The 26,936-nt window shown below is 40.6% G+C and overlaps 1 protein-coding gene across 3 annotated transcripts in view; it reads left to right on the top strand.

The window, feature by feature from the left end:
- The window catches only part of SCAPER (S-phase cyclin A associated protein in the ER), a 381,601-nt gene extending 355,109 nt beyond the window's left edge, over positions 1–26,492 (top strand). For all 3 annotated transcript variants that reach the window (XM_074232482.1, XM_074232481.1, XM_074232480.1), the window contains 3 exons: positions 21,837–22,028; positions 24,196–24,247; positions 26,190–26,492. In XM_074232482.1, the coding sequence (XP_074088583.1) occupies positions 21,837–22,028; positions 24,196–24,247; positions 26,190–26,293 (348 nt within the window). In that variant the 3' untranslated portion in view covers positions 26,294–26,492. The remainder of the gene's footprint in view (positions 1–21,836; positions 22,029–24,195; positions 24,248–26,189) is intronic.
- The last annotated feature ends 444 nt before the right edge of the window (positions 26,493–26,936 follow it).

The raw sequence follows: 26,936 nt of genomic DNA on the forward strand, positions 1-26,936 counted from the left end.
TTGAAGCAGAGACAGAGAGAAATATAGAGGAAAGGTAAGGAAGAGCCAGGAGCAGAATCTATTATGCTTCAACTGAAGTCAAACAAGCAATAAACAACATCAACAAAATCAAGGAAAACAATCCAGATCTCAAAGTAAAAGCAAAAGCAGATCTAATAAAAATAGGAAAGGAAATTTTGTCTTTCTTAAAAAGTATCTTAGACAATGAAGCAATATCAACACTAAACCTGTGCACCAAGTGGTGTAACATCCAAATTCTTCAAGAAGTTAAGTGAGTTACAGGAAGAAACAGCAAAATTATACTAGTGGGGAACTCAACTGTCTGCTCTCAGAACTCAATGAATACAGGTAAACAAGAAAGAAACTTAGGAGGTAAACAAAATATTAGAAAAGTTAGATATGACAGATTTTTGGAGAAAGCTCAATAGAAACAGAAAGGAATATACACATGGTGCCACACGTGATACCTCCACAAAAATTGACATGTATTATTAGGGCATAAAATCCTCAAAATCCAATGTAGAAAGGCAAAAAAGTGTTTTCTTTTTGAACTGTAATGTAATAAAAATTACATTCAACAAAGGGCAATGGAAAGATAAATTCAGAATTAATTAGAAACTAAATAACCTAATCCTAAAGAATAAGTGGGTAGCTAACAGCAACATAGGGTTGATGATCAACCTTAATTGACTTGCTTATTCCATCAGGGCAACAATCAGACACAATCTTGGTATATCTGTGATGGAGAATACCATCTGTATCCTGAGAAAGAATTGTGGAGTTTGAACAAAGACCAGACTATTAACTTGAATTTAAAAAATACTGTTATCTCATTATGTAATTTTTCTCTCTTATGTTTAATTTTTTTTCCTTAAGGATATGATTTCTCTGTCATCACATTCAACATGGGTCAATGTATACTATGGAAACAATGTAAAGACAAACAGACTTCCTTCTGTGGGGGGTGAGGGGAGGGAAGCAAGACTAGAGGAAAAAATTGTAAAATTCAAAATAAATAAATAAAATTTTTAAAAAAGAAGTGAGTAAGGGCAGCTAGGTGGCTGTGGATAGAGCCCCAGCCCTGGTGTCAGGAGGACCCAAGTTCAAATACAGTCTCAGACACTTAATAATTACCTAGCTGTGTGACCTTAGGCAAGTCACTTAACTCCACTGCCTTGCCAAAAAAAAAAGAATAAGTAGGTCAAAGAATAAATTACAGAAGCAATCAATAATTTCATTAAAAAGAATACTAATGATAAGAAAATATGGAGCCAAGATGGCAACAAGAACTGATCGTGTCTTAGGTGTTCTCTCATAAATCTTCGAAACTGAAGACTCTAACTAAATTTTCGAGAGACAGAACCCACAGATGGACCCAGTGAGGCAGTTCTCCTACTCAAGGTAACCTGGACAAGAGTAGAAAGGCTCTGCTCCCCAGGGTTGGAGGGGTGGCCCACCAGAGGGGTGGCCTGCCAGAGTGAAAGAACTTCACTCTCCCGGAGGCAGCCCCAGGGAGCTGGGAGCCGCCACTCACAGCAGCGGGGGAGTTTCCTGACCCATGCCCCAGGGAGTACCAGGCACAACCTGGGGGAACAGTGGGGAGACCTCTACCAGAGCAAGCACATGAAGCCCAGCCCTCAGGGCACACAGCGAGCAGCGAGCAGCATGGCTACCAACAGCCCAGATCCAGGAAACAGAAGCAGGCAGAGCCCTTAAGGATAAGCAAAAGCCCCCAGGGCATGAGCCCATTGAAATATAGGGAGGGGAGTGAAGAGAGACTGCAGAGCTCTGTCCTCTGGCCCGGAACAGGACTCTGGGGCTCTGACCACATTCAGATCCTGATAGAAGTCTAGGCCCCCCCACCTCAGCCCCATGGCAGAGGGGAGTGCTTATGGTCATTCACAGACCAGGAGGGAGGACAGAGCCTCACACACTGAGATTCTTGTGGGAGTGTCCCAAAAGCTCAGGAAGCACCCCAAAACCAGGCTCAGGCTGGGAAAATGAGCAAGCAGAGAAAAAAGAGGAACACCATTGAGAAATATTTTGCATATGAGCCCAAGAAGGATCAAAACACTCAGTCTGAAGATGAAGAAGCACAAGCTCCTGCATCTAAAGACTCCAAGAAAAACAGAAATTGGGCTCAGGCTATGACAGAGCTCAAAAAAGACTTTGAAAATCAAATGAGGGAGAAGAAAAACTGGGAAAAGAAATGAGAGAGGTGCAGGAAAAAACATGAAAATGAAGTCAGCAGCTTAGTTAAGAAAATCCAAAAAAAATGGTGAAGAAAATAGCATGCTAAAAACCATCTTAAGTCAAATGGATAAAACAGTTCAAACAATTTTTGAGGAGAAGAATGCTTTAAAAAGCAAAATTGGCCAGATGGAAAAAGAGATAAGAAAGCTCTCTGAGGAAAATAAATCCTTCAGAAAAAGAATAGAACTCAGGGAGATTAATGAATTTACGGGAAATCAGTACACAGCACTTCAGAACCCCCAAAAAATGAAAAATTAGAAGAAAATGTGAAACATCTCATTGAAAAAATAGCTGATATGGAAAACAGATTTAGGAAAGCTAATTTAAAAATTATTGGAATACCTGAAGGTCATGATCAGGAAAAGAGCCTTGACACCATTTTCAAAGAATTACTACTAATTGCCCTGATATCCTAGAATTACTACTAATTTCCCTGTTATCCTAGAAGCAAAAGACAGAATAGAAATGGAGAGAATCCACCGATCCCCCCCAAGAAAGAAATCCCCAGAAAAACAACCCCTAGGAATATTATAGCCAAGTTCCAGAACTCCCAAGTCAAAGAGAAAATATTACAAGCAGCCATTCACAATTCACAGCCAAGACAAAATTCAAATATCGTGGAGCTGCAGTCAGGGTCACACAGGACTTAGCAGCAACTACATTGGAAGCTCGTAGGGCTTGGAATATAATATACCAGAAGGCAAAAGAGCTTAGAATGCAATCAAGAATCAACTACCCAGCAAGGCTGAATGTCCTCTTCCAGGGGAAAAAGATGGACTTTCAATGAACCAGGAGAATTTCAAATGTTCCTGTTAGAATGTCCAGAGCTGAACAGAAGGTTTGATCTTCAGATACAGGACTCAGGTGAAGCATGGAGATTGGAGGAGAGGGGGGAAAATATGAGGGACTTAATGATGATGAACTGCAAGTATTCCTGCATAGAAAAATGATACTAATAATACTCATATGAACCTTCTCAGTTAGTAAAGCAGGTAGAGGGAGCTTTTATAGTTGAAGCACAGGAGAAAGCTGAATTTGAATTTGTAAAAATGGAGTCAATAGAAAAAAGGGAAATGTAATGGGAGAAAGAAAAAGGAGAGGGGGGAATAGGCCAAGATATTTCATATAATAAGATTTTTCTTCATTACAATGAGCTATTGCAATGATATGGAAGGGGGGAGGCAAGGGGGAATGAGGGAATCTTTGCTCTCATCAGAGGTGGCTAGGCGAGGAAACAGCATATATACTCAATGGGGTATAGACATCTGGAGTAAGAAGAGGGGGACAGGGGGAAGGGGGGGTGATGTGAGTGCTGGAGGAGAGGATGGACCATGGGGGAGAGTGGTCAGATATAACACATTTTCTTTTTTACTTCTTGCAAGGGGCTGGGATTGGATGGCCTGTCTGGAACAATAGGGCCAGGTGGATGCTGGGCCTAAGGGGTGGTATAGGGGCTCTGGGCCTCTTGGCCCCAGGACCAGGGATCTGTCTGCTGCGCCACTCAGCGACCCTACAGCAGAGTCAGAGTGAGAAGAAAGAGAAAATATAGTACATGGTAGTGGAGAAATACCAAAGGAGGGAGTTGCAATCAGCAGTGGTAACAGTGGAAAAATATGGAAGTAACTTTTGTGATGGACTTATAAAGAATATGATCCACCCATGACAGAATTGTTGGTGTTGGAACAAAGACTCAAGCACATTTTTTATTATTATTTTGGGGGAGGGGGTGCAGGGCAAATGGGGCTGCGTGGCCTGCCTGGGGCTGCATAGCAGGGTGATTGTTGGGTGTCTGAGGCCTAATTTGGACCCAGGTGATCAATGCTCTATCCGCCACCCAGCCGGCCCTACTATTATTACTATTTTATTTTGGGTATTTTTTTTCTTTTTGGGGGGGTTTTTGCAGGGCAGTGGGGTTGAAGTGGCTTGCATGTCACACGTCTGGTTGATTGTTGGGTGTACGGGACCAGATGTGGGCTCAGGTGCTCCTGGCTCCAGGGCTGATGCTCCATCCACTGTGCCACTTGGCCATACCTACAATTATTACTATTTTTTTTAATTTTAATTTTTTTCTCTCCTCTTTACTTTATTGCTCAAGCGAGTCTATATTTTTTTGGGGGGGAAGGGGTATTTCATTTACTCTTAAACAAGAATATTTTATTAATGTATAAAAAACATTATTTGTACAAAATGAGAATAAATATTAAATTTAAAAAAAGAAAATATGCTTAAATTTGAGATGCAGTCAAAGCAGTACCTAAGTGATAGAGCTAAAAAAACAACAAAATTCATCTGGAAGAACAAAAAGTCAAAAATATCTAGGGAATTAATGGAAAAAAATACCTAGCAAAATCAGATCTCAAATTAGGTTATAAAGCAGTAATCTTCAAAACTGTCAGGTTATTGGCTAAGGAATAGTGTTAGATCAGTGGAATTCATTAGGTACACAAGACACAGTTATCAAAGACCATAGTAACCTAGAGTCTGATAAACCCAAAGACCCAGCCTTTGGGATAAGAATTCATTATTTCACAAAAATTATTGGGAAAATAATAGAACACAAAGGAGATATAGAGTAGCATCTCACACTGTAAATACTAAGATAAGTGCAATATTTAGATAAGATGGGTGCAATATTTAGACATAAAGAGTGATGTCACAAGCAAATTAGAAGAACAGGGAATTACTTGTCTCAGATCTTTGAGAAAATGTAAAACAGTTAACTTTTCTTATATTAAAATAAGCTTTTGTACAAACAAAAGCAATGCAATAGATTAGATTAGAAGGAATACAGGAAACTAGGTAACAATCTACAGCAAATATCTCTGATAAAGGTCTCATTTCTCAAATATATTGAGAATTGAGTTAAATTTGTAAGAATACAAGTCGTTCTCCAATTGATGAATGATTAAAGGATATGAAGAGGTAGTTTTCAGATGAAATCAAACATAAGCTTATGAAATACTTTAAATCACCTCTAAATAGAGAAATGCAAATTAAAGTAATTCTGAGGTGTCACTTCATATCTATCAGATTGAATAATATGACAAAAAATGGAAAATGATCAATGTTGGAGAAGATGAGGGAAAATTTGGACACTAATGCACTGTTGGTGGAGTTGTGAACTGATTGAACTTTTCTGGAGAGCAATTTGGAACTCTGTTCAGAGGGCTATAAAACTGCATACAGCAATACCATTACTAGGTCTGTATCCCAAAGGATCATAAAAAAAGGGAAAATACCTACATATGCAAAAATATTTCCAACAACCTTTTTCATGGTGGGGAGTGGCCAAACAAGTGATATACAAATGTAATAGAATACTATTGTGCAATGATAAATGATGATCCTGGAATCAGGAGGACCCGAGTTCAAATCCAGCCTCAGACACTTGACACTTACTAGCTGTGTGCCCCTGAACATGTGGAGTTCCTTAACCCCTATTGCCTCACCCCCCCCCAAAAAAAAAGGAAGAAAGAAATGATAAACAGGCAGATTTCAGAAAAACCTTGAAAGACTTGTACAAACTCATGCAAAGTGAAATGAGCAGAACCAGGAAAACTTCATACCTAGTGTGAGCAGCAGTGTGTGATGATCAGCTATAAATAACCCAGCTCTTTCAGATACGTGCTAAGGTCCCACTAAGGAAAATGCTATCCATATCCAGATAAAGAACTGGTGGACTCTGAATGAAAATCAAAGTTTATTTTTCACTTTTTTCTGGGTAGCACATGTATAACCTATATCAAATTGTCTCCCATTTTAGGAAATAGGGAGGGAGAGGAGAAAACCTTGAGACTCAAAATCTTGTAAAAATGAATGCTGAGTTATATTTATTTTTACAAAATGACTATTGTATGCTTTTCTGACTACACATTTCTAACCTCTTTCAAGTAACTTGCTTTCTTAATGAGAATTGAAGGGGGAGGAAGGGAGAGAATTCTGAACTCAGGGTTTTAAAAGTGAATGTTGAAACTTGTTTTTGCATGTAACCAGGGAAAATAAATTTAAAAAAAAAGAATGCTAAAAATTGTCTTGATTAGGGGAAGAATAAAATATTATTTAAAAAATAAAATTTTAGAGCAGGGATTATCCTCCCATTTATAGTTTGGAATGAAGCTGGTACTTGAAGCCTGGTCTTCTGATTCCCACGTTTCAGTGGTTTTCCTCAGATGAGATCCTGAAAGGGAGGAGCCTGAAAACAGCTTCACAGGCCATAATCACCAGTCCACACCCCAGGCACTGAAAGGCCAGGAGAGTCACTAGGACAGACTGAAGCCTAGCATCAGGTAGATTGAGCACCTCCTGCCCCAGGGCTGCAGCTTTTCAGACCACTTCAGCAGGGCTTTGAAGGACAGGAAATTTGGGGGCAGTGGATTATCTTTCCAGCAGCAGACTGTTTGCTCCCTTGAAAGTCTGTGAGTCAAATGGACAAGATATGAAAAGTCCTGAGTTGAAGTTTAACCAGAGATTACTTGTGAATCCAAACACTCCTGAACACTCGAGGAGCCTCTCAAATCAATCACTTGGGGATTGGCTGTGGGGATCCAACCCATAATCACATAGAAAACACCTCTACCAAGACACAAAGTTTCTATGGAAAACAACAAAATCCAGCCTCAGCCCCAAGGAGACCTGATTGGAGCAGAATGAGGGCTCCAGGGCTGAAGAGAGGGCTTGGCTGGGCTGGTCCTGGAGAACCGAGGCCCTTCCCCTTTCTGAGCTCCAAGGGACCACATTGGACCCCCAGAGTCTGTTCCTGCTCTAACAGATGACTGATCATCCTCCAGAGAACATTCCAACTTCTCTCAATGAGACCTGGGACTTAAATACCCAATAAAAGTAAAATTGCTACAGTGTATTTTAAGGCTCACCAACAGTCCAGAAGAAATTAGGTCAAAGAACTAGAAAGAGGCTGTCAGTGGAGGCAGAATTGTAGCCAGAGTAAAAAGATTAGATTAGAAGTCAGTCTTCTACTAAACTCTAAGTTCTTTGAGGGCAGGGAAGGTGGGGCTGGGTAGAATAGAGGAAATGACCTTGCCCTTGAAGTCCAGATACCCAGTTTCATCTTCCAGCCTTGGGACCCAGAGCAAGCCATTTAACCTCGGAACCTCAGTTTTTTCATCTGTAAATTAGGTCTACTAATACTTGCATCCTCTGTCTCACCAAGGTAATTTAGCACCTTGTAAACGTTTGTTGGGTTGAACTGAGTGCGACTCTGAGTCATTACAAATCGCTTTTTCTAGGAGGGCTGTCACAGAAGAGATTATCACCACCCTGAATATATGAGTCTTAAAACATTTTACTGGGTTTGGCAAAGTTCCTTAACTCATTCTGAGGCTGAAAATGGAAGAGGGGATCAGTTACTTTCAAACCTGTTTCTCTAGTTTTGAAATGCTTGATCTGTCTTAGAATCTAGATATAGAAAGAGCTTCCTAATTTTGTTTTGATTGACATTGTTTTGATTGATTGTGAATATGTTAACCAAAGAATGTTAGTGTCTTTGGGGTCTGGCAACACCAAGAGCCAAGATTTATGTGAGACCCTCTAGACGAGATTGATTATTGCTGGGTAGTTAACTTAAAAATTTTGTAAAAATCACCCCTGGGCTTGATGACTTGGATTGTCACAAGTTGAAAAGTTATTTTTAATACAGATATATGTTTATACTTGAAGAGAGCCTGATATATGAAAAATCAAACCATGGGATTAATGTGTACTCACTGCCAGCTTTCCTTTACCTACGTCCTCCTTTCCCAAAGTGGGAACCCACATGTGTTGACTGTTCTTTCAGCTGGTTCTACCTAGCAGGTGACAAACAGATGATGGTCCTGAGAGAACCCCCTCACAACTCTTACTGTGGAGTCAGAAAGACCAAACACCAAATGTCCTCTCTGCCCAGCAATGTGCCCCAGACAGACAGACAGACAGAAAGACAGACACATATGTATACATGGCTAGGCAAAGAAACTTTAAAATGACTCATGAATCAGTTTGAACATTTAATGGACCCTAATTGGAACCTCATCCTACTTTACTTAATGCAGAGAGATGAAAGCAAAAGAAATCTGAGAGACCATTTATTTCACTTGAGAAAGCAATAAACTGAAACTACAAAAAGATTTGACTACTATTCTATTTTTTATGATTTAATAGAATAGTCATAGAATTATGCATGGGATCCCATAAAAGCAACATGGGATGTGTCCAGGGGTAGCTAGGCATTTCAGTAGAGGCCAGAAGATAAGGCACGTGATGTTCAGCATGTATTAACCCTGTTGTTTCTATGTCCCGACACAGGAGTTTAGGAATTAGGGGCACGTCAGCTTGAAAAAAACCTTCCTGGGCTGAGGACCACATCCATACCACAATTAGAAGTTGGTCCAGAGTCTAGTTAAGGTACATATACCCAATGCTGCAAATTAACATATACAGGTCTTCTTTCCACAGAGCCAGCTGGCCAGCATTAAATGGTTTTCCTCACACTCTGATGGCTTTTTCCATTCTTTAAAAGAAAATCTGTGGAGCTTTTTGTGTTGTATTTACAGTTATTGTTTGTAACAAATCTGTCAAATGAACTTCATAACATAAGGAAGGAACCTTAGAAATCCCATAGTTCCCTCCCCTCTCTCACTTCATATATGGCCCAAGCGGGGTCTCTGAAGAATAGATGGAACTTGGAATCCAGGGACGCCAGTTTGAGTCCCTGCCCTGAACGTCCAGTGGAGTCCAGCAGCCCATCTGGAAAAGTTGTTAGAGAATTTGCCATTTAACAAGCCAGAAATTCTATCTTGTATTTTAAAAGTTTACTGTAACCAACCCCAAGATGATATGCACCACCTTCTCAAGGCAACCAAAATGCAAATAAACAAAAACTTTTAAATGTTAACATATTTGAATGATAATGATAGGATTACAGTACTATAAATATTATTTCTGAGAGCTGTTCTCTAAACTGAGTTCTTCCTAAAGCCCAAATTTGATCCATTTAAAAAAAATTCAGAATGTAAAGTTATCCTCTCCCCTTTTAAGTGACCTACTTACAATGAATTATTGATGTCAATATAGATCTATTTTTTTTTTACCAAAAGAAAAATAAAAGGACATCAAAAATGTTTTATATAAAATGAACAATTTTGGAGTGGGGTTTTGAGGGGAGGGGATAAATGTTTACATGTCAAGATGATATTTGCCCTGAAAATCCCACTTGTAGGTTTGTTGAAGTATAAAACTAACTCTTTCAAAAATAGTATAATAAAAAAAGTATAAGGTTGGGGGATTTCAGAGAACCTTTGAGATCACCTAGTTCAAAGTGGAAACACAAAACAATCCCCTAGAATGTGGAAAGAAAATATTAGAACTTTGGTTCATTTTATGAATCTTTAAAAGGAAAAATTAATCTATATTAATATTCAATAGGTGGATTTATATATGTTTAGAATTCATTTGTTAAAAACAAAAATGCCACATATCATGATTAGTTTGTAAGAAATTTATTCTCCCAATCTAAACAGAAGCCTTTGAATAAAATTGCTAGATAAGACTGAAAAATGAAAATTGCGATTTTTGTCAGTGTAGCCCGAACCACCCTTGTCCCGTTTGTGTCTGTGGGAGGTCTTGTTGTTAGCAAGGACAGCCATAAAAGCCTGTAATAGAAATTAACCCGATTTAGCCCCAGACCTTCAAAGCACAGGGTGTCCCAAAGTTTCAAGTTTTGTTTGAATGATGAAGCACATTCCATAGCCATTCTATACGTATGTGAAAGCACAAAGTTTTTACACTGTTGGTGAGTAATTTCTTAAAGAATATTTGTAAAATATGTACTTACCCTTTATCCAATATTTTCCAATATTTTTAAAGAATATTTGTAAAATATTTACTTACCCTTTATCTAATATTTTCCAATATTTTTAAAGAATATTTGTAAAATATTTACTTACCCTTTATCCAATATTTTCACAAATTCTTTTTTGCAACTATTTTATAACATAATAAATAAATATGCATAGTGTGTGCTCAGAATTTTTACTGATGAGGTATACGGTCAAAAGAATCACATCTACATCTTAGAGGTCAGATGAGTATGAGAGGGATTTGGAATATCCTTCATTTAGAAGGGAAATTCTTGGGAATGAAAGACAGAGTTTCACGAAGGAAGAAAACAAGAACTTAGAAGAGGCTAGTAACAAAGCATTCTGATGAAAAGACAAAAATGCCAGAGAATTCAAGTGAAGAAGTAGTACAGATTGGATTTGGAAAGGTAACTCTGGGCTTCCTAATAGAATTAATTAAAAAGTGATTTGTCTTTTTCAAAATTATAATTAAATTGACATAACAGATCGAATTATTTCACTATGAAGGTAATTAGATTATGTCTCCCTTTAATTGCAGCCTTGATGAGGTAGTCAAATAATGAACTGTAACATTTCTGGAAATCAGAAGATTTTGGATTCTAATCTGTGCTCTCTTACTTCCCTATTGTGTGACTTTGAACACTCCCCCTGCCTTATAGAAATAACCTGGCCCAACACCCATTCCAGAGTTGTTGTGAGGAATACTTGCATGAGAGATTAATTCAATCATTTTAAGTAGCTAAAAGATGCTCTAAAACGGATATCTCCATTACAGGAAAACACCTCAGTTGAATCAATTAATCAAGGGCTTTCTTCTGGAAGCAAAAATGTCCTTGATCAATTTGGAAGAATTGTACCAAGTCACTGGATGAAATGAATGATGCTCCCCAAGAAGTCCACTTCGATTGATAAAAAAAAAAATCAAACAAACAAAAAAAACCTGTCCCATCCTCTGGTCTTGGAGAGAGCACAGCAGTTTGAGTCTGGTATTCCACTCTCTGGCCAACCCCCAGAAGAAGCTTTAGCCTAAACTGTGATGAGGATCAAAGCTCTGTTTCTCCCTCATCCTTGACCAGAAGATGTCCCTATGAAGAATGACAGCAAGTTTTGAAGATTTTTGACTTTCCCTTGGCATCCCATCAGCATCTCCATGAGTGACCTAGGCATTGGATTGGTAGACCCTGAGGAAAGGCAGCTTCAGGACTCTGTAGAAGGCCTACTGAAGGCTGTGCCCTCCCTGAGGGTAGGGAAGGCAAGTTCAACCTCTCAAATGGTAGAAAAGTTCCTCCAGAAACCAAGAGCTGTGTGTTACAACTTTGCCATATGGACTTTTTTTTTTTTTTTTTTTTAGATTTTTGCAAGGCAATGGGATTAAATGGTTTGCCCAAGGCCACACAGCTAGGTAATCATTAAGTGTCTGAGGCTAAATTTGAACTTAGTTACTCCTGACTACAGGGCCAGTGCTCTATCCATTGCACCACCTAGCCACCCCTCATGGACTTTCTGAAAACTAAGTCCATTTTTCCCTGGATTCAGTATGTACTCGTGGAAGAGCATCTGACTGGGGAAATATTTTGTACCAGTAACTGAGGTTTTCGTAATGCCACTATAGTCAATAAACACTCACTTCTAAAAGCTAATTAAATCTGGCTGACTAATAGATATTACCTGGTATTTAATGGGAAGATCACACTGGTAGGGATTGGTGGATAATAATATTAGAAAGACAGTTCCCAACCTTTCAGGCTTGCCCCCAGAACCCAAGGAAAGATGCTGCCAGCTGCCCTCTGAGAGACACTAGGTTTTGACATAGTTCTAGTGTCTATGCTGCACTCCCAAAAGAGTAAAGCTCTATACAAACATCAAAGATTGTTCCTTATTTCCTTTGCAGGGAGCTTATTGATAGTTTGTTTAATTTCTTTTTATAAGATAGGGTTATTGAAATATTCTATTTCCTATTCTGTTATTCTAGACAATTTATATTTTTGTAAATATTCATCTATTTCATTTAAATTATAGATTTTTAGCCTTAATATTTGGGAAAAATAACTCCTAATAATTTCTTTTATTTCTCCTTCATTGGTTGTGAATTAACCCTTTTCATTTTTGAAATCTAATATTTTTCATAGTTAATTTACTTTTCTACTTCCTTTTTTTTAAATCAAATTAGCCAATGGCTTTTCTGTTTTGTTGTTGCTGTTGGATTTATTGAGCTTCATTTTTTATTTTTAGTTTGATGATCTCTATTTTGATATTCAGGATTTCTATTTTGTTCAGTTGAGTTCAATTGTTCAATTTAATTTGTTATTTTACATGTCCAGTTTCTTGATTTATTCCTTCCTATTTTTATTGATGTATGTATTTACAGATATAAATACTGAGCACTGCTTTAGCTATATTCTACAGATTTTGATATGTTGTCTCATTGTTATCATTACCTTCAATGAAATTATTGTTTCTGTAATTTATTCTTTGACTACTCATTTTTTTAGGATTAAATGATTTGGTTTCCAATTAATTGTTAATATATGCTTCCAAAATCCTTATTTGAATGTAATATTTATTGCAATATGGTCAGAAAAAGTACATTTAATATGTCTTCTCTTCTTTTCTCCATTTGTTAGAAGTTCTTATTCCCTAAGATATGATCAGTTTTTGTGCATTACTGAGAATAGGTATGTTCCTTTTTATTCTCATTCATCATTTTCCAAAAGTCTTTCCTAGCTAACAACTTTTCTAAAAATCTATTCATATCCTTAGCTTTTTTCTTTTTTATTTCTTAGCCAAATTTATCTTGGTCTGAGAGGGATAAATTGAGGCTTTCCCCTATTCTAGTTTTTTGGGTTGGTTTTTTTTTTTTACACTATTTCTTCCTGTAACTCATTTAACTTTTCCTTTAAAAGTTTAGATGCTGGAGTGGCTAGGTGGTGCAGTGAATAGAGCACGGGCCCTGGAGTCAGGAGTACCTGAGTTCAAATCTGGTTTCAGACACTTAATAATTACCTAGCTATGTGTCCGTAGGCACTTAACCCTATTTGCCTTGCCAAAAAAAAAACAAACAAAAAAAAACCTGAAATAGTTTAGATGCTGTGCCATTTGGTGCATATATGTTTAGTATTGCTATTCATTGTCAAACATACCTTTTAGTAAAATGTAGCTTCTCTGTGTGTTTTTTAATTGGGTCTGTTTTTGCTGTTTTTACTTAAGTGGAAGCATAGTAGATAGATTCACTTTTACAATAGATTTTCCTTATCTTAAATGTATTTGTATCTTTCTGTTTTGAGTGTATTTCTTGTATACATCATATTATTAGATTCTGGTTTCAAGTCTATTTTCCTGTGTTTTATGGGTGAATGCATTCCATTCATATACACAGTTATAATGACTGTGATTTCCCTCCATCCTATTTTTTAAACCAAATTTTCTCCTTTTCACCCTGTGAATTCATTCCTTCTTGAGTAATTTTCTTCTAACTGTTGTCTCTTTTATTCTCCAACACACACACACACACACACACACACACACACATATAAACCTACCTTCTTTTCCTTCTACTTTCCTGTTTGATAAGATAAATTTCTATATCCAACTATGTGTGTATGTTTATTCTTTCATTCTTTAACTAGCCCAGATGAAAGTAAGAATCCTAAGGATGATAAAATTCTGAGGGGGTTATATGTATCCTTTCCCAATATAGTAAAGTAAATAGTTTAATCTTTTTAGTGCCTTATGAGTTCTCCTTTTTTACCTTTTTATGCTTTTCTTGAGTCCTATATTTGAACAGTAAATTTCCTGTTTAGTTCTGGCTTTTTTTTTTTTTATCAGGTATGCTTGAAAGTCTTCTATTTCATATTATTTCCATTTTTCCCCTTGTAGGATTCTACTCAGTTTTGCTGAATAGAGTACTTTTGGCTTTAATCTCGAATCCTTTTCCTTCTGGAATATCATATGACAAGCCCTCCATGGCTGCTGAATCTTGTGTTATCCTCATTGTGACTTCTTTCTTTCTGGCTACTTGCATTTTCTTTTTTCCTGACCTGGAAGTTCTGGATTTTGATGATGGTATTTCCTGTGAGTTTTGATTTGGGGATTTCTTTTAGGAGATGACTAGTAAATTCTTTCCATTTCTAGTTTGTCTTGTAATTCTAAGTTGGCTGGGAAATTTTTCTTTGTAATTTTCTCAAAATATGTATAGACTCCTCTTTTGTCTGTGGATTTCATATAGTCCGATGATTCTTAAAGATCTCTCCCTGAACTTTTTTTCCAAATCAAATGTTTTTCCTATGAAATATTTGCATTTCCTTCAATTTTTTTAAATCTTTTGACTTTATTTTACTGTTTCTTGATGTCACATTCCATTTCACCAATTCTCACTTTTAAGGAATTATTTTCTTTAGAACTTTATTTGCAAAGCTCACTTTTAAGAAATTGTTTTCTTTAGAACCTTATTTACAAAGCTATTAATTCTCATTACTTTTATGCAAAGCTCTGATTTCTTTTCCCTTTTTTTCCTATATCACTCTTATTTGGCTTTTAAAATCATTTTTGTCATATTTTTATTTCTTTAAGGCTTCTAAGAATTCTTGTTGGACTTGTATCCAATCTGCATTTTTCTTTAAGACTTTGCTTGTAGATTTTTTTCAAGTTGATATCTTGTTCTGAATTTTGTGCCTTGAGTTTCTGAGTCATCATAGTAACTCTTTATGCTAGATTTCCTTTTTTGCTCATTCTTTGAGTTTCTTTCCTTACTTTGGACTCTATATTAATGTTAGACTCAGTTCCCTTCTTGAGGATGGTTACCTAGCTTGAGTTTCTGTCTTTTTAAGACTTTGAGATGTTTTGCAGCTCAGGCTGGAGAGCCTGCAAGTTTTCAGCACATCTGAAATGGTGTGATCTGGGGAGAGGCATGTTCACTGTCTTTCTTTTATGAGTTCTGCAAGTTCCTGACCCACATCACTCCATCTGAATTGGTCAAAGAAGAGAAGAATACACACATACACACACACACACATGCATGCACACGCACATGCACGCATGCACGTAGTTGAGGACAGAAATACATTTTACTCAGTACCGAAATTTGGGGCAATATTTAGAGAAAGGAAGATAAATCAAGGGAGGGATTAATCGTAAACGAAACACTTTTGAGTACAAGAAAAGGTATAGTTTGGGTTTTTTTTGACATGGCAAAGAATTGGAATCTGAAAGGAGACACTGCCATCTGAGAATGACTGAACAAGACATGTTATACTAATGTAATAGAATACTGTTGTACTATAAAAAATGATGGAGGAGGTGATTTCTGAGAAACCTGAAAGAATGTATATGAACTAGTGTAGAGTGAAGTGAACAGAACCAGGAGAACAGTTTACACAATGACAGTAATAGTTAAGGGCAAACAATTTGAAGGAACTGGGGACTCTGATCAGAGGAGTAAGCAGAACTAATGATGAAGCATTTACCACCTCCTCATGGAAAAATTGAGGGATTCAAGAGTGCAGGATAAGTCTCATATACATACACACACATGTAGAGAGATTTATATCTATATGTATGTAATATATATCTGCATATTTTTGATGAGGATTTTTTTTTCATTCTCAATCAAGAGAGAAGAAAGGAGAAGTTGGACTAGGAGAGAAATAGGGCTTGTTGTCTGATTTTAAATATATACTTGTTATGAAATAAAACCCCTTAATCACTATTCTCTTTCTTCCAAGTCTCAAAATAAGAATTACCAATATTATAAAAATAGATACAGTTTTTGTTCTTGGGGAACTCTGATATGCATACCTTCAACTCAAGATACCCAGAGCTTAATAAGTCTGTTAAACCATGTATGTAAGTAACTGTCATGGCAAATATAACAAGATTCTGTGATTCAGAATTTTTAATTCTGTTAGTATCACGTGTTCAGAAGAGAGATTACCTTTCAAGGTGTTTGGCAGTCAATAAAGTCTTTATGAAATTTAAACCAAGCTTGTGAGGTAAGATTTTTTAGTAAATAAATTGTGGGAACAGAGAAGAGTTCAGCATTCTCTAAGGAGCAATCACAATTCTGAGTTACAATAAGCAGAACTGTTCTAAGAATAGTGAATCTAGGGGGATCAGCAGGCCCCTCACTCTGGGCAGTAAAGGAGGGTGTAGGGTGGTGCTTCCAGGTCAAAAATGAGAAGCGCTGGTGGAGGTCAACTGTAGGGCCCACCCAGACGGTCCATGATGGTTCTGGTCCTTTGATCAGTCATGGTGACTTTGTCATGCTCTTGATGGAGTTTAGCATTCAGTGAAATGAGTTAGAATCTATGACCTGCCTACCTGTCATTTCATAACACTGTAGGGATGCCCTGGGAGAGTCAGGACTGCCTTTTTGGGTTGAGCCCTAGACAGCTGTTATCTGTGACCCAGACCCATCTGGCAGCAGGGCGCCAGATGGGTTGTGTAAGAGTTTGTGTAAGTTGTGTAAGAGTTTGGAGCCTACATTCCCAGAGGTTGAGGTGGTATGGGGGGGAGAGTGTGCCCCCAAGTTGTTGAGAGGGAGAGGAAATGTTTATATGTTTGATCTTGCCACATCTTTGAAGTAACTCTCCCTTTGTAAAAGCTATTAAATGATTAAATGAAAGGTAAGGTTCTAGACACTGGCCTTTAACCCTTAGGGAGAATACAATCACTAGGGGCCTGAGCCAGTAGTTGGAAATAAAGACACTCTTCATGCCCTGCTGGTTCCCCAGAACCTTGAGGGCCGGTGTGGACTGCCAGGCCAAAAGAGAGGGAGGCCAGCCCTGATGTGGTTCTGGTCCCTGAAGCCTCCCCCTCTGTTCTGGGTCTCAGGGTGGGGAAGGGTTCTGTGCCTATCATTTCCCTCATCTGAGCTTCTATTTTTTCTGAAACCACTTTACCTGTATTTCTTGGATCCACTTTAGGATTTTCTCTTCAGCGCTGTCAAAATGCATTTCCTTTCTCATTACTGCTGAGCCTGGGGGTGGGGGTTCTCCCCACCACCACCACTATCCTGTTGTTTGCACACTTTCTTTCCATGCTTTCAGAGCCAGGAATGACTACCAGCAGGGCTAGGACACAGCTTATGGGCTCTCCTGCCAAAAGCTGTTGTTGCATTGGGGGTTCGCTGTTTCCTGAGTGGCTCCCTTGTCATTACAGAATGATGCCACCACCTTTGGACAATGGGGCATCTCTTGGTCCTAAACATAATCAGGAGAAGAATGGGGGTGGGGGGAATCTGTATCAACTGTACATGATTCTTCTGGCTCCTGAAGGCTGGGGACAGCTGTTCTGTTTACTTGGTAACTGTGTCCCCTTCACCAGGGCACTTCCCCTCTCAAACCCAAGGGTTCAAGTAAGTAAGAGACTGGACAAGATAATTTCTTAATTCTTTTTGAACTCTGACATTCCTTGATTCAACCCAGAGATACTTGTGTTCCCAAATTAAGGAATGGTGTAATTTGACCAATGCAACAAGGAGACAAAAACAGAGTTTGAAGAGAATCCAGATCCCTTTGTCATGTTAGAGTTCCATTGTCATCCTAGTTTTGAGGACTCTCCTGCAAAGGACCCTATCCTGAACTGTTCTCTGGTTGTAAACATTAGATCATATTTGCAATTCCGTTTTTATATGGATACATGTGTGTACTGTGGTCTACCAGATGACACTGGACCAAAAAACCTTACTGTAATGTTGGTAACTACACTTTGTCCCCTTTTTCTAATTGTGAAAGATTTGGCTTGCTAGGACAGAAGTTCTTTGCTCCGGCCTCATGGGAGAAGGGTAGTGGTGGGGGGTGATGGACCTCCCTGTAAGGAAGAAGAACCCCACCAGTGTCCACAGGTCAGCCAACATTTATGAAGTGCTTACAGTACACATACAAGCAAAAACAGCAAGAAGTCAATAGGGCCAAGGGAGCTGAAAGGCAGATGTGAAGGAGAAAGGACTCTGGAGAGGCTTGGAGCAGAGACCTAGGGCAGAAGGATGGACCTCCACCTGAAGATGGAAGATGGTAGAAGCGGATGGAAGACCCTGGGGTGGAGGTGGAGGGCGATTACCAGGCTGCCCCTGGTAGGCACTGCGGCCTTCAATCAGGCCTACGCTGTTTGATGGTGAAGAAGGCTAAGTTGACCCTTCTCCAGGTCCCTGGCCATCTTGCCATAGGCTGGGACAGCAGTGGTGTCAAATTCAAATAGAAAACCACAAATTAGCAGTAAGTTTTACTATGTTTTTATTGATTTTTAAACATTTCCAAGTTGCATTTTGACTTATGTTAGTATCATTTCCTTATGTTAGTATCAGTTCCTCAACTCCTGTCCAAACTTCCTCCATATGAGATGAACCCTGCATAGAGGTGCAGGACTGCCTGCTCCATGGGACTTTGGACAAGCCACTTCCCTCTAGGTCCATAAAATGAAGGGTCCTGAGAGCCCCATATTTCTGATCTGCCTTTGCACTGTTGATACTTCATGATCCAAAAAGAGAAATTGCATTATTTTTCTTAACTAAGCCACTCTCTATCCCTAAAAGAAAGGCCTTTATGTTCGTCTCATGGGTTGTGGTCACTTTCCATAGGAAATGTAGTATGGACTGAGACTCTACCAGAGGAATTCAAAGAATTATCAGAAAATCAGCTTGCCTCTGATGGGGGCTGGGCCCAGGAGGAGTGAGCAGACAAACTTGTAATTGTTTAGATTCCATCAAAACTTCAAATAAACAATGTCAGAGTGTTAATAGAAGTATCTATGAAATAGAATGACTCTATAGGTAGGAAACTCCTTGAGAGCCAGTATGGATTTCTGCTAATGATAGAAAGCATGAGTTCAACAAGGAAATAATTATTCTTCCCTTTTGTTTCCCAGAAATAAACATATATCTATCTATCTATATATATCTATATCTATATATATCTATATATATATATATATCTGATAAAATGTCCAGGGATTCCCAGGCTGGTCCCTCCAGGCCATGGCCAAGGCTGGCTCCAGAAGGCTCTTGCTTCAGCCTGGTTAAATCTGCCTTCCCAGCCATCCCTGAGGGAAGAGATCTGAGCCGGCTTCCTCTGCTGTTCAGAGAAGCCACTGGGCCCTGTGGAAAGAGGAATTGGCAGGAAGCCTGCCAGCCTGACTTGGAATGCCACCAGGCTCTGGGCCCTGGAGAAAGTCACCTCAGCTCTTTCTGCCTTTGTTTCCTCCTTTGTAAAATGGGAATGGTCATCTCGGTACCAGCCACTTCACAAGTTTGTTTTGAAGAATTATTTTTCAGCTTTAAAGTTTCATAGAAATGAGAATTATCTTCATCATTTCTGATCATCCCTGCCAGTCTGCAGCTCTGCCACGTTATTTAAAGAGGAGCAGGATCCCTCTAAGTCAGCCCTCTGAGCTCTTTTGCCAGCTTGGGGGGGGGCATCACCCAGAGGAGCCTTGGGGTCCTGGGGGCTTCCCCATCAAGGCTGACAAAACCCTCCTGGAGCCAGTCCAAAGCGACCAGGCACAGGAGGAAGGGGTGACCACCCCTCAGGAAACCTCTGGCCTATAACATACTGCAAATTGTCGTGGGTCATGTGGTTAAACCTGCTCATCCTCTAGGAAGCGAATCGACAAGATTAAATGACTCCCTTATGTGTTGTTCAAACCCCAGCACTCCATGATGATAGCCTTACAGGAAGTCCCGAGATGTGAACAGTATCAAATAGTTGCTTCACTTGCTTTAACAAATGTTCATCCCATCTGAGTAAAAAGTCCATGGCATCCTTAGGTTTACCAGTTAACCATGTGTCAGCACTCTTCAGAATACAGGTTCAAAATAATGGTATGTGAACGTGACGGAATACTATTCTGCTGGAAGGCATGACAAGAAGGTGCACTCTAGAAAAACCTGGGAAGACGTAATATGAATTGATGCAGAGCAAAAAGAACATTGTGCACTTGCCAGCAGTGTTCTGGGATGGTCACCTGGGACTCCTGAGCAAAAATGTTCCTCACCTCAGAGAAAGACCTGAGGAGTCTGAATGCATATCGAAGCATGCTTCTTAGTTTATTTTGGTTTGTTTGTGGTGGGGGGAGAGGTTTGTGTTTTTTTGGTGTTTTTGGTATCATGGCTAATATGGAAATGGATTGCATGAGTATGTGTATAAAATCTATATCAAATTGCTGCCTTCTCAAGGTGAGGGAGCTTGGAATTCAAAATTTTTTAATGAATGTTAAAAATTGTTTTTATATCTGAGAAAAAATAAGTAATTCAAAAAAAAGAATACAAGTTCAGTAAAGTTCAAAATTGACTCCTGGTATTGTGCCCTCCACAGGGTAGGCACACTAGTTAAAATATGTCCATGCCAGCTGGGAAACCCTTGCAGTGAATTTATTTAGCTTTCTATTTATATTTGTATGTTCTTATTCTTTATGTCAAATCTTGTTAATCCGGGCCAGAGCTTTGCACATAAGGTGTCCAATAAATGTTTAGTGAAGTTACCAAGGGAAAAGTGGATCTTAATTATTTCCCAGAATTCCAAGACTTTTAATCATTCTTTCAGTTCACATCCCAAATAGTGTCTATTTGGATGGTTTTGTGGAGTTAATACTTAAACATAGACTTAAGTAAATGTTTTATCAAATTCAGTGCAAAACCACATTTTTATCAGTTACCATCAGAAATGGCTCTACCTGGCTACAAACTAGACTGTCACAGAGGAAGAGTCTTTAAAATTCCTCTTGGATTTGCGGGTATTAGCAAGTCCCCATCAACATCCTCTGAAGGGGTTTTGATGTCATTTTGGCTATTGAACTAAAAAATGTGAACTATTACTTTGTTGATCTTGTTCTTAAACCAAACTGCATTATCAACGGAGAGTGTGTTCTTAGCGTATTGTTAAAAGTACTTTAAAAACTTGTAAATCCCAGTAATTTATGTTCCTCTAGCCTTCGCTGCTTCTTTCCCTCCTTCTGGTTTTCATTTGAATGCAGCCCTGTCTGGGTGTGTACCTGTAAAATGGTGTTTTTCTAAGTACAATTTACAGTCGTGACCTTAGGTTTTACAGTGTCCCTAACCTTTGGGAAGCTTCCTTCTCCTCTGAGGAGCCAACTGAGGGTCACTCAACCCTTTCATATTCTAATTGTCTAATCGAGGTTCCTTGAAACACTCTGATTTGGACATGTCTTAGTTTATCATGGAGACTGTGTAGGACTGGTGAGTAAATGAAGAGGGTCCCCCCAGCAAGCCCCTGTTCCATGTCTTCAGATGTGCACAGCTGTAAACCCAGCCTACTTCAGGACAACAGTCCCATTTATCTAAACAATTCTCCTTTTAGACTGGATGGCAGTGATAAAAATGGAGATAAGGAAGACAGGGGGGGAGGATCTTTCCGGATCTCTTCTTGCAGAAACCGTGACCCAGGGACTTACAATCAGCTTTTCTTTTCGGCCTCTGAATGAAATGCCTCCAAGAGGCTGTTAGAGAAGAGCCAGCGGGCCAGGAGATGGAGGGAGGCCCAGTGGCCCCGTCTGGGTAAATGTTTATCCTGGAGCACTCTGCAGGAAGCCGCCGGCTCTCTCCGTTGCTGCCCCTCTCGCCCGTGGCCCAGCCAGGGAGCTTGTGCCAGCAAGCCGGCGAGGAGCAAGCGAGCGAGCACTTGCCTGAGCCCTGGGAAGTTGGCCTCCCCCCCCACCCTCATCAGAGTAAGGAATGGGGTGTTCCCACTGGCAGGGGCCTATTCAATCTCCTCTCCTTGTCCTCAGGTCATTGTGCAGTCCGGCCGTCACCCCACGGTGCTGCAGAAGCTCTGCCAGCTACCTTTCCAGTATTTCAGTGATCCTCGGCTCATCAAGGTGCTCTTCCCTTCTCTCATTGCTGCCTGTTACAACAACCCTCAGAACAAGATCATCCTGGAGCAGGAGATGAGTTGTGTCCTGCTTGCCACCTTCATCCAGGTACAGACATTCCTCCAGTAACTTCCCCAGGGCGTCTGGGGGTCTGGCGGTCTGGCTGTCTGGGAAGTCCACTTTGGGGACTGTCTGCCTGTACCCCTTGCAGCCCTCTCAAAGGAGCCAGGGGAACAGGATGTGGGGTGGCCAACAGGAGTAGGGCAGGATTTTCCTTCAGTAGGCCAAGTGGCCGGGCCACCTGGCTTGGGGCAACCAATAATTAATGTTTTTAAAGACTGCTTGCTTCTTTAGGGCTGTGGCTTATGTTTTATCAAAGCTATGAAGAATGCCATTAGACACAAAGTCAAAAAAAAGAGCTAGACCTGGGATGTCAGCTACACTGTCAAAACATCTTTAAAAATGGAAAGTCAGCTCGCAGATGCTTTCTAATGTGACCCTGAATTTAGTATCTCTGGTGATAGGCTTAGGGGGAAAAAATGCACAACCTGGGCAAGTGGCCTCTCCATGCAGTGAAGGGAAAGTTGCGGCACAAGCCGTGTTTTCATCATCCAAAGCCACATGGCGACCTGGACACAGAAAGTCAAATTACCTTTAACTAGTGTTTGCTGCTTAATCCAGGGACTGTTTTTTCATTAGGGTAAAAGAAAAAGGTTTTGTGTTTTTTTTGAAATTAATCTTAAGATTAAATGCCCCTGTTTGCTCAGGAAGAAATGTAACTGCTTTCCAAACCTCTTCTTGCTTGTAGTATTTAAACAAAAAAAGGACATATTTCCTTTTTGTTTTGTTATATATTGTAACTTACGCTGGCTGATACAAATGACTTCTAATATTTGTTTGATGGTAGCCAGCTTATTAGTAAATGCATTTTTAAAAGAGGGACTTTTAAAAATGATTTATGACACTTTCTTTGTGAAAGACTTTTTTTTTACAATCTCCAATTCATCGGTGAGGAAACAAACAAAGTTAAAGGTCAATGGCTTTAAAAAATCTTTCAGCCCCACTGTTCTGTTTATAATTCTGAACTTCTTTTTCCGAAATAGCTTAAAAAGTCAAACACTTCAGAGCTCATTGGCTTTTTGGGAGTGGTTTTCTAATAAGATGTTAATAAGAGAGTCTGACTGTCTCATAAATTTCAAACTTTGAAATTCATAAAGCAAATTTTGAAAATTTCAATGTAAAAAATAAATAGCCCTAACAGGAATTTTAAAACTCTGTTATGGTTTGTTTTTTAAAATCATGGAATTTACAACTGAGCCAAACCAAATCTGATTATTTAAAGTTTTAGATGTCTTGAGAAGTTACATCAATTTCTTTAAAAATTCATAATAACAAATGAGGAAAAAAAAATCCATACACACTGGATTCTAAAATGTTTATTTTCATTTGATATTATATATTCTGAGGTAGGACAGATGCTATATCGCCAGTCTTCCCTTAAAAAAAAGAAATTAATTTTCCAAAAACAGTAAAACTTCTTTATAACCCTAGTGTGGATACTGAGAATTTCCTGGTGCCTTCCACACTGACTTTGTTCATTGTAGGGGTTGGACTTCCTCTAAGCCCTTTTCTAGCTCCTAAAGCCCGTGATGAAGAGAAGGGAGGAGGAGGAAGAACTTGGATGAACTACTTTCCTAGCTTGGCTTGACCACCACTTTAATCTGTAGCATCACATTACCTGTAGGATTCTATCCTAATCATTTCATCTTGGCTTAACATTCAGATTCACCATTAAATACCATTTCAATTAAGGGGAAATTTACCATTTTTGGTTACTGAATTACTAAGCCAGCATTAATAGTCTATTAGGCTACAATTAGGCAGCTCCAAGCTGCCAAATCTAACAAAATAGAATGCAAAAGGGTAGATTTGTACAAAATGAAGTTTTAGGAGTCTCCCAATGCTAACTGCCATGGGACAATCATTTATGATAATTGTGCAACATGAATATTATTTTATGGAGAGTGTTATTATGAAAGCAGATAGATCTATAATGGAGTAGGTTTTAAGTGTGGTCATTCTTTAGTCTTAACTTCCTAATAATCCAGGCCCAGAGTCCATTTGTAAATGTCCTCAGGTTCTCTTTTGGATTCCAGACTCAACAGGCATCAGGGGTTGCAGTTTGGTTGCTTGAGGATTTTCAGGGTGTATGCCGTTAAAAACTTACTGCTTTTATTATATTCACTATACAAACAGTTTTCCTTTGTCTACCCAGGACTTTGAACCCATTCCAGGTCAAACTGAAGACTTGTATCCTCAGACAAGGGGTATGTATATCTCTGGAAAACTAAGACATCATTTATGAGTCTGGTCACCAATCTGCATATTTATTCCCCATCCTCCATCATTTATAATTTCCCATTATTTTAGCATCAAGGCCTTGGGTTTCAAGTGCCAACTGTATTTCAAGGCAAAAAGGAGTTGCGGATTTTACCCTTAAGCAGAAATCCCTATGTTGCCTTACTGAGAGAAGTATAAGAGACTGTCAGGAAAACCTTGATAGTACTTCCCTGGCCTTTCCCTGACTGTGACAAAGAGAAACCAGTCACTATTTGACAGAAGAGAACTAGAAAAAAGCTGATTATCTACAAAAATCTTTCTGAAGAGCTTCCAGAATGCTAATTAATTAGCTCCTCTTTCTGCTGTCAACAAGTGCTGTTTAAGAAAACATTGGATAAAAACAGATATTTGGGATATAAGCATCAGTTTAAATTTCCACAGTGAAAGATGCAGCAGATCAGGAGATTTTCATTTTCCTTCAATGTGTGGTTCTGTGATAGAATCTATCTTAGCCCAGGGGATGGGGTGAATTCCCCCCAATGGTAAATTTAAGTCCTTGAACTTTTTTATTGAAAATATTTGTTTTACATGCAGAAAAAGCCATCAAATTAGCAGAGTTCAGAGGCTGAAAGATTTACAAGCCCTTTTCTGTTGCTGTCCTGCTGGGACATTTTCCTCTGATCAGAGTTGAATGTTAAAGGTTTGAAATTGTATTTTTTAATCATCCTAAATTGTCATTTTAAAAACCAAGGTGTTGATTCACTATCTTCTTTGTCACTCTTTTTTTGTGGCAGTTGTGGAACATCCTAGGTAGAAAAACTCGATTTAGAATTTCCCAATTCTCCATTTCTGTTTTATCCTTTCAAACACTGAAAATTCCATCTCCCAGCTGTGTCCTCCTCTGGGGCCCCTAACCTTGAAGCCTATACACGGTGTGTGTTGGATTCTTTTGCAAAGAAAACAAAAAGTCATTTGGAATAAGCTGGTGTTGAAAAGTTTCAGCAAGAAAGAACAGTAACAACTGAAGTGGTTACATTTGTCATTTTTAAAAAAACAGGTTCTATGGAACCAGGTGACTGAAGCAGCAAACAAGTAACGGTCTGCTTCTCCAGGTCTTCATCACCTCCGGGGCCTAGGCTGGGCGGCCTTGGCTCGTCCTCACCACCGAGCCTCACCGAGCCTTCTCGGATCCCGGCCCCATGTTTTCTCCATACGGAGATACTTGTAGATATAGTCGAGGGCTTTTATTTTCAGTCATACAACAAGTTTTATCTTAATAAGGAAAAACTTGCAGCACTCCTTTTTTCCTATTTTCGTGTGAAATAAAGTGACCCCCATTTTGCCTTATCTGAAAGACAGCTTTTGGGGGGCTTCCTTGGCACTTTGTAGGCCAGTTAAGGACAAACTGGTGCTTCTGGGGCACTGTTGTTTTGTAGTGAGAGAGGTTTTAACCATGCACCAAGTAGCTTCCCCCCTCCCGTTCCACCCCCACCCCCCAAGAGTTCTCAGTGCCTCCTTTTATTTGCTGAGACCCTCGGAGAGCATCTTGGCTGCCCCTCCACCACTGCCGAGCCTGTCCCCGAGGTTTTGCTCTCCCAGGCTCGGCGCACTTTGCAGGCAGCATTGATAAATGAGCATCTCCTCTGTCTGCTCTGTCTCCTCTGTCCTGGTGGAGCAAGAAAGCTGAAGCAGGAGGTAGGGCGCCTTGCAAGCTGGGCTTAGGGGCAGTGCCGGCCTTGAAGTGAGGTCCGGCGGGAGCCTGGACAGATGGCCTTTTCTGGCCACTCGGGGCGGGGCGACAACCTCGGCATTTCGTCCTGGGCCCCAGAAACAGCGGCAGCCCTCCCGGAGGGTGCTGGCCCGCACCTGCCAGGGGCCGCCCCCCGGCGCCCCCCGGCTCACCGGCCCGCTCTCTCTTTGTCTTCGCAGAGAAGTTCTTCGCCCCCCAGGACTACCTGGAGCTGTGCAACAGGTTCCCGGAGCAGGCCTGGGAGGAAGCCCGCCAGTTTTTCCTGAGGAAAGAGCAGAAATGAGGCGCCGGCGCTGGGCCGCGGGCCCGCGCGCTGGCCAGGCCACGGACTTGGCACTATTTATGACCGCTGTAGATAGCCCCAGGCCTGGGTTCTAATCCTGCTCGCGGGCTCGGCCCCGCGCGGTGACGTCACCGGCCGGGAAGCCCCGCGGGCGCCCCCGCCCCGCCCGGGCCGGGAATAAATCACTTGTTCTCTTGGCCAGCTGCCTCGGTGTCTCGGCCTCCGCGTTTCTGAGCCCCCCGGGGTTCGAGGGGCCCCCCGGGATGAGGAGTGGGCGGCGGGGAGGGGGGGTCCTACCGCTGCCGGACTCGGGAGCGGCTTCCCGCGGAGCACGTCCGTGGCGGGGCCGGGCCCGGGCCCCCGTGGCCTCCCCGCCGGGCCGGGCCCGCGCTGCCCCTCCTCCCGGGGGTCTCGCTGCCGGGCCGGGCCCGACGCCCCCTTCCCCGCCCCTCCCCGGGCTAAATCGGCCCGTCGTGCCCGGAGCCGCGGGACCCCCGGGGGAGGCCCAGGCCGGCGCCTGGGGGGGGGGGGGGGCGCTGGCCTGCCTTTGGCCTGGGCCCTGACGGAGCTGGGACCCCTCCCAGCAGAGCCCCCCGCGCTCCCCGGCGGCCTGTGGGGGTCTCTGGGCCCAGGAGCCCGCGGC

The sequence above is a fragment of the Macrotis lagotis genome, chromosome 4, assembly GCF_037893015.1.
Source record: "Macrotis lagotis isolate mMagLag1 chromosome 4, bilby.v1.9.chrom.fasta, whole genome shotgun sequence".
In the NCBI taxonomy this organism is placed as follows: domain Eukaryota; kingdom Metazoa; phylum Chordata; class Mammalia; order Peramelemorphia; family Peramelidae; genus Macrotis; species Macrotis lagotis.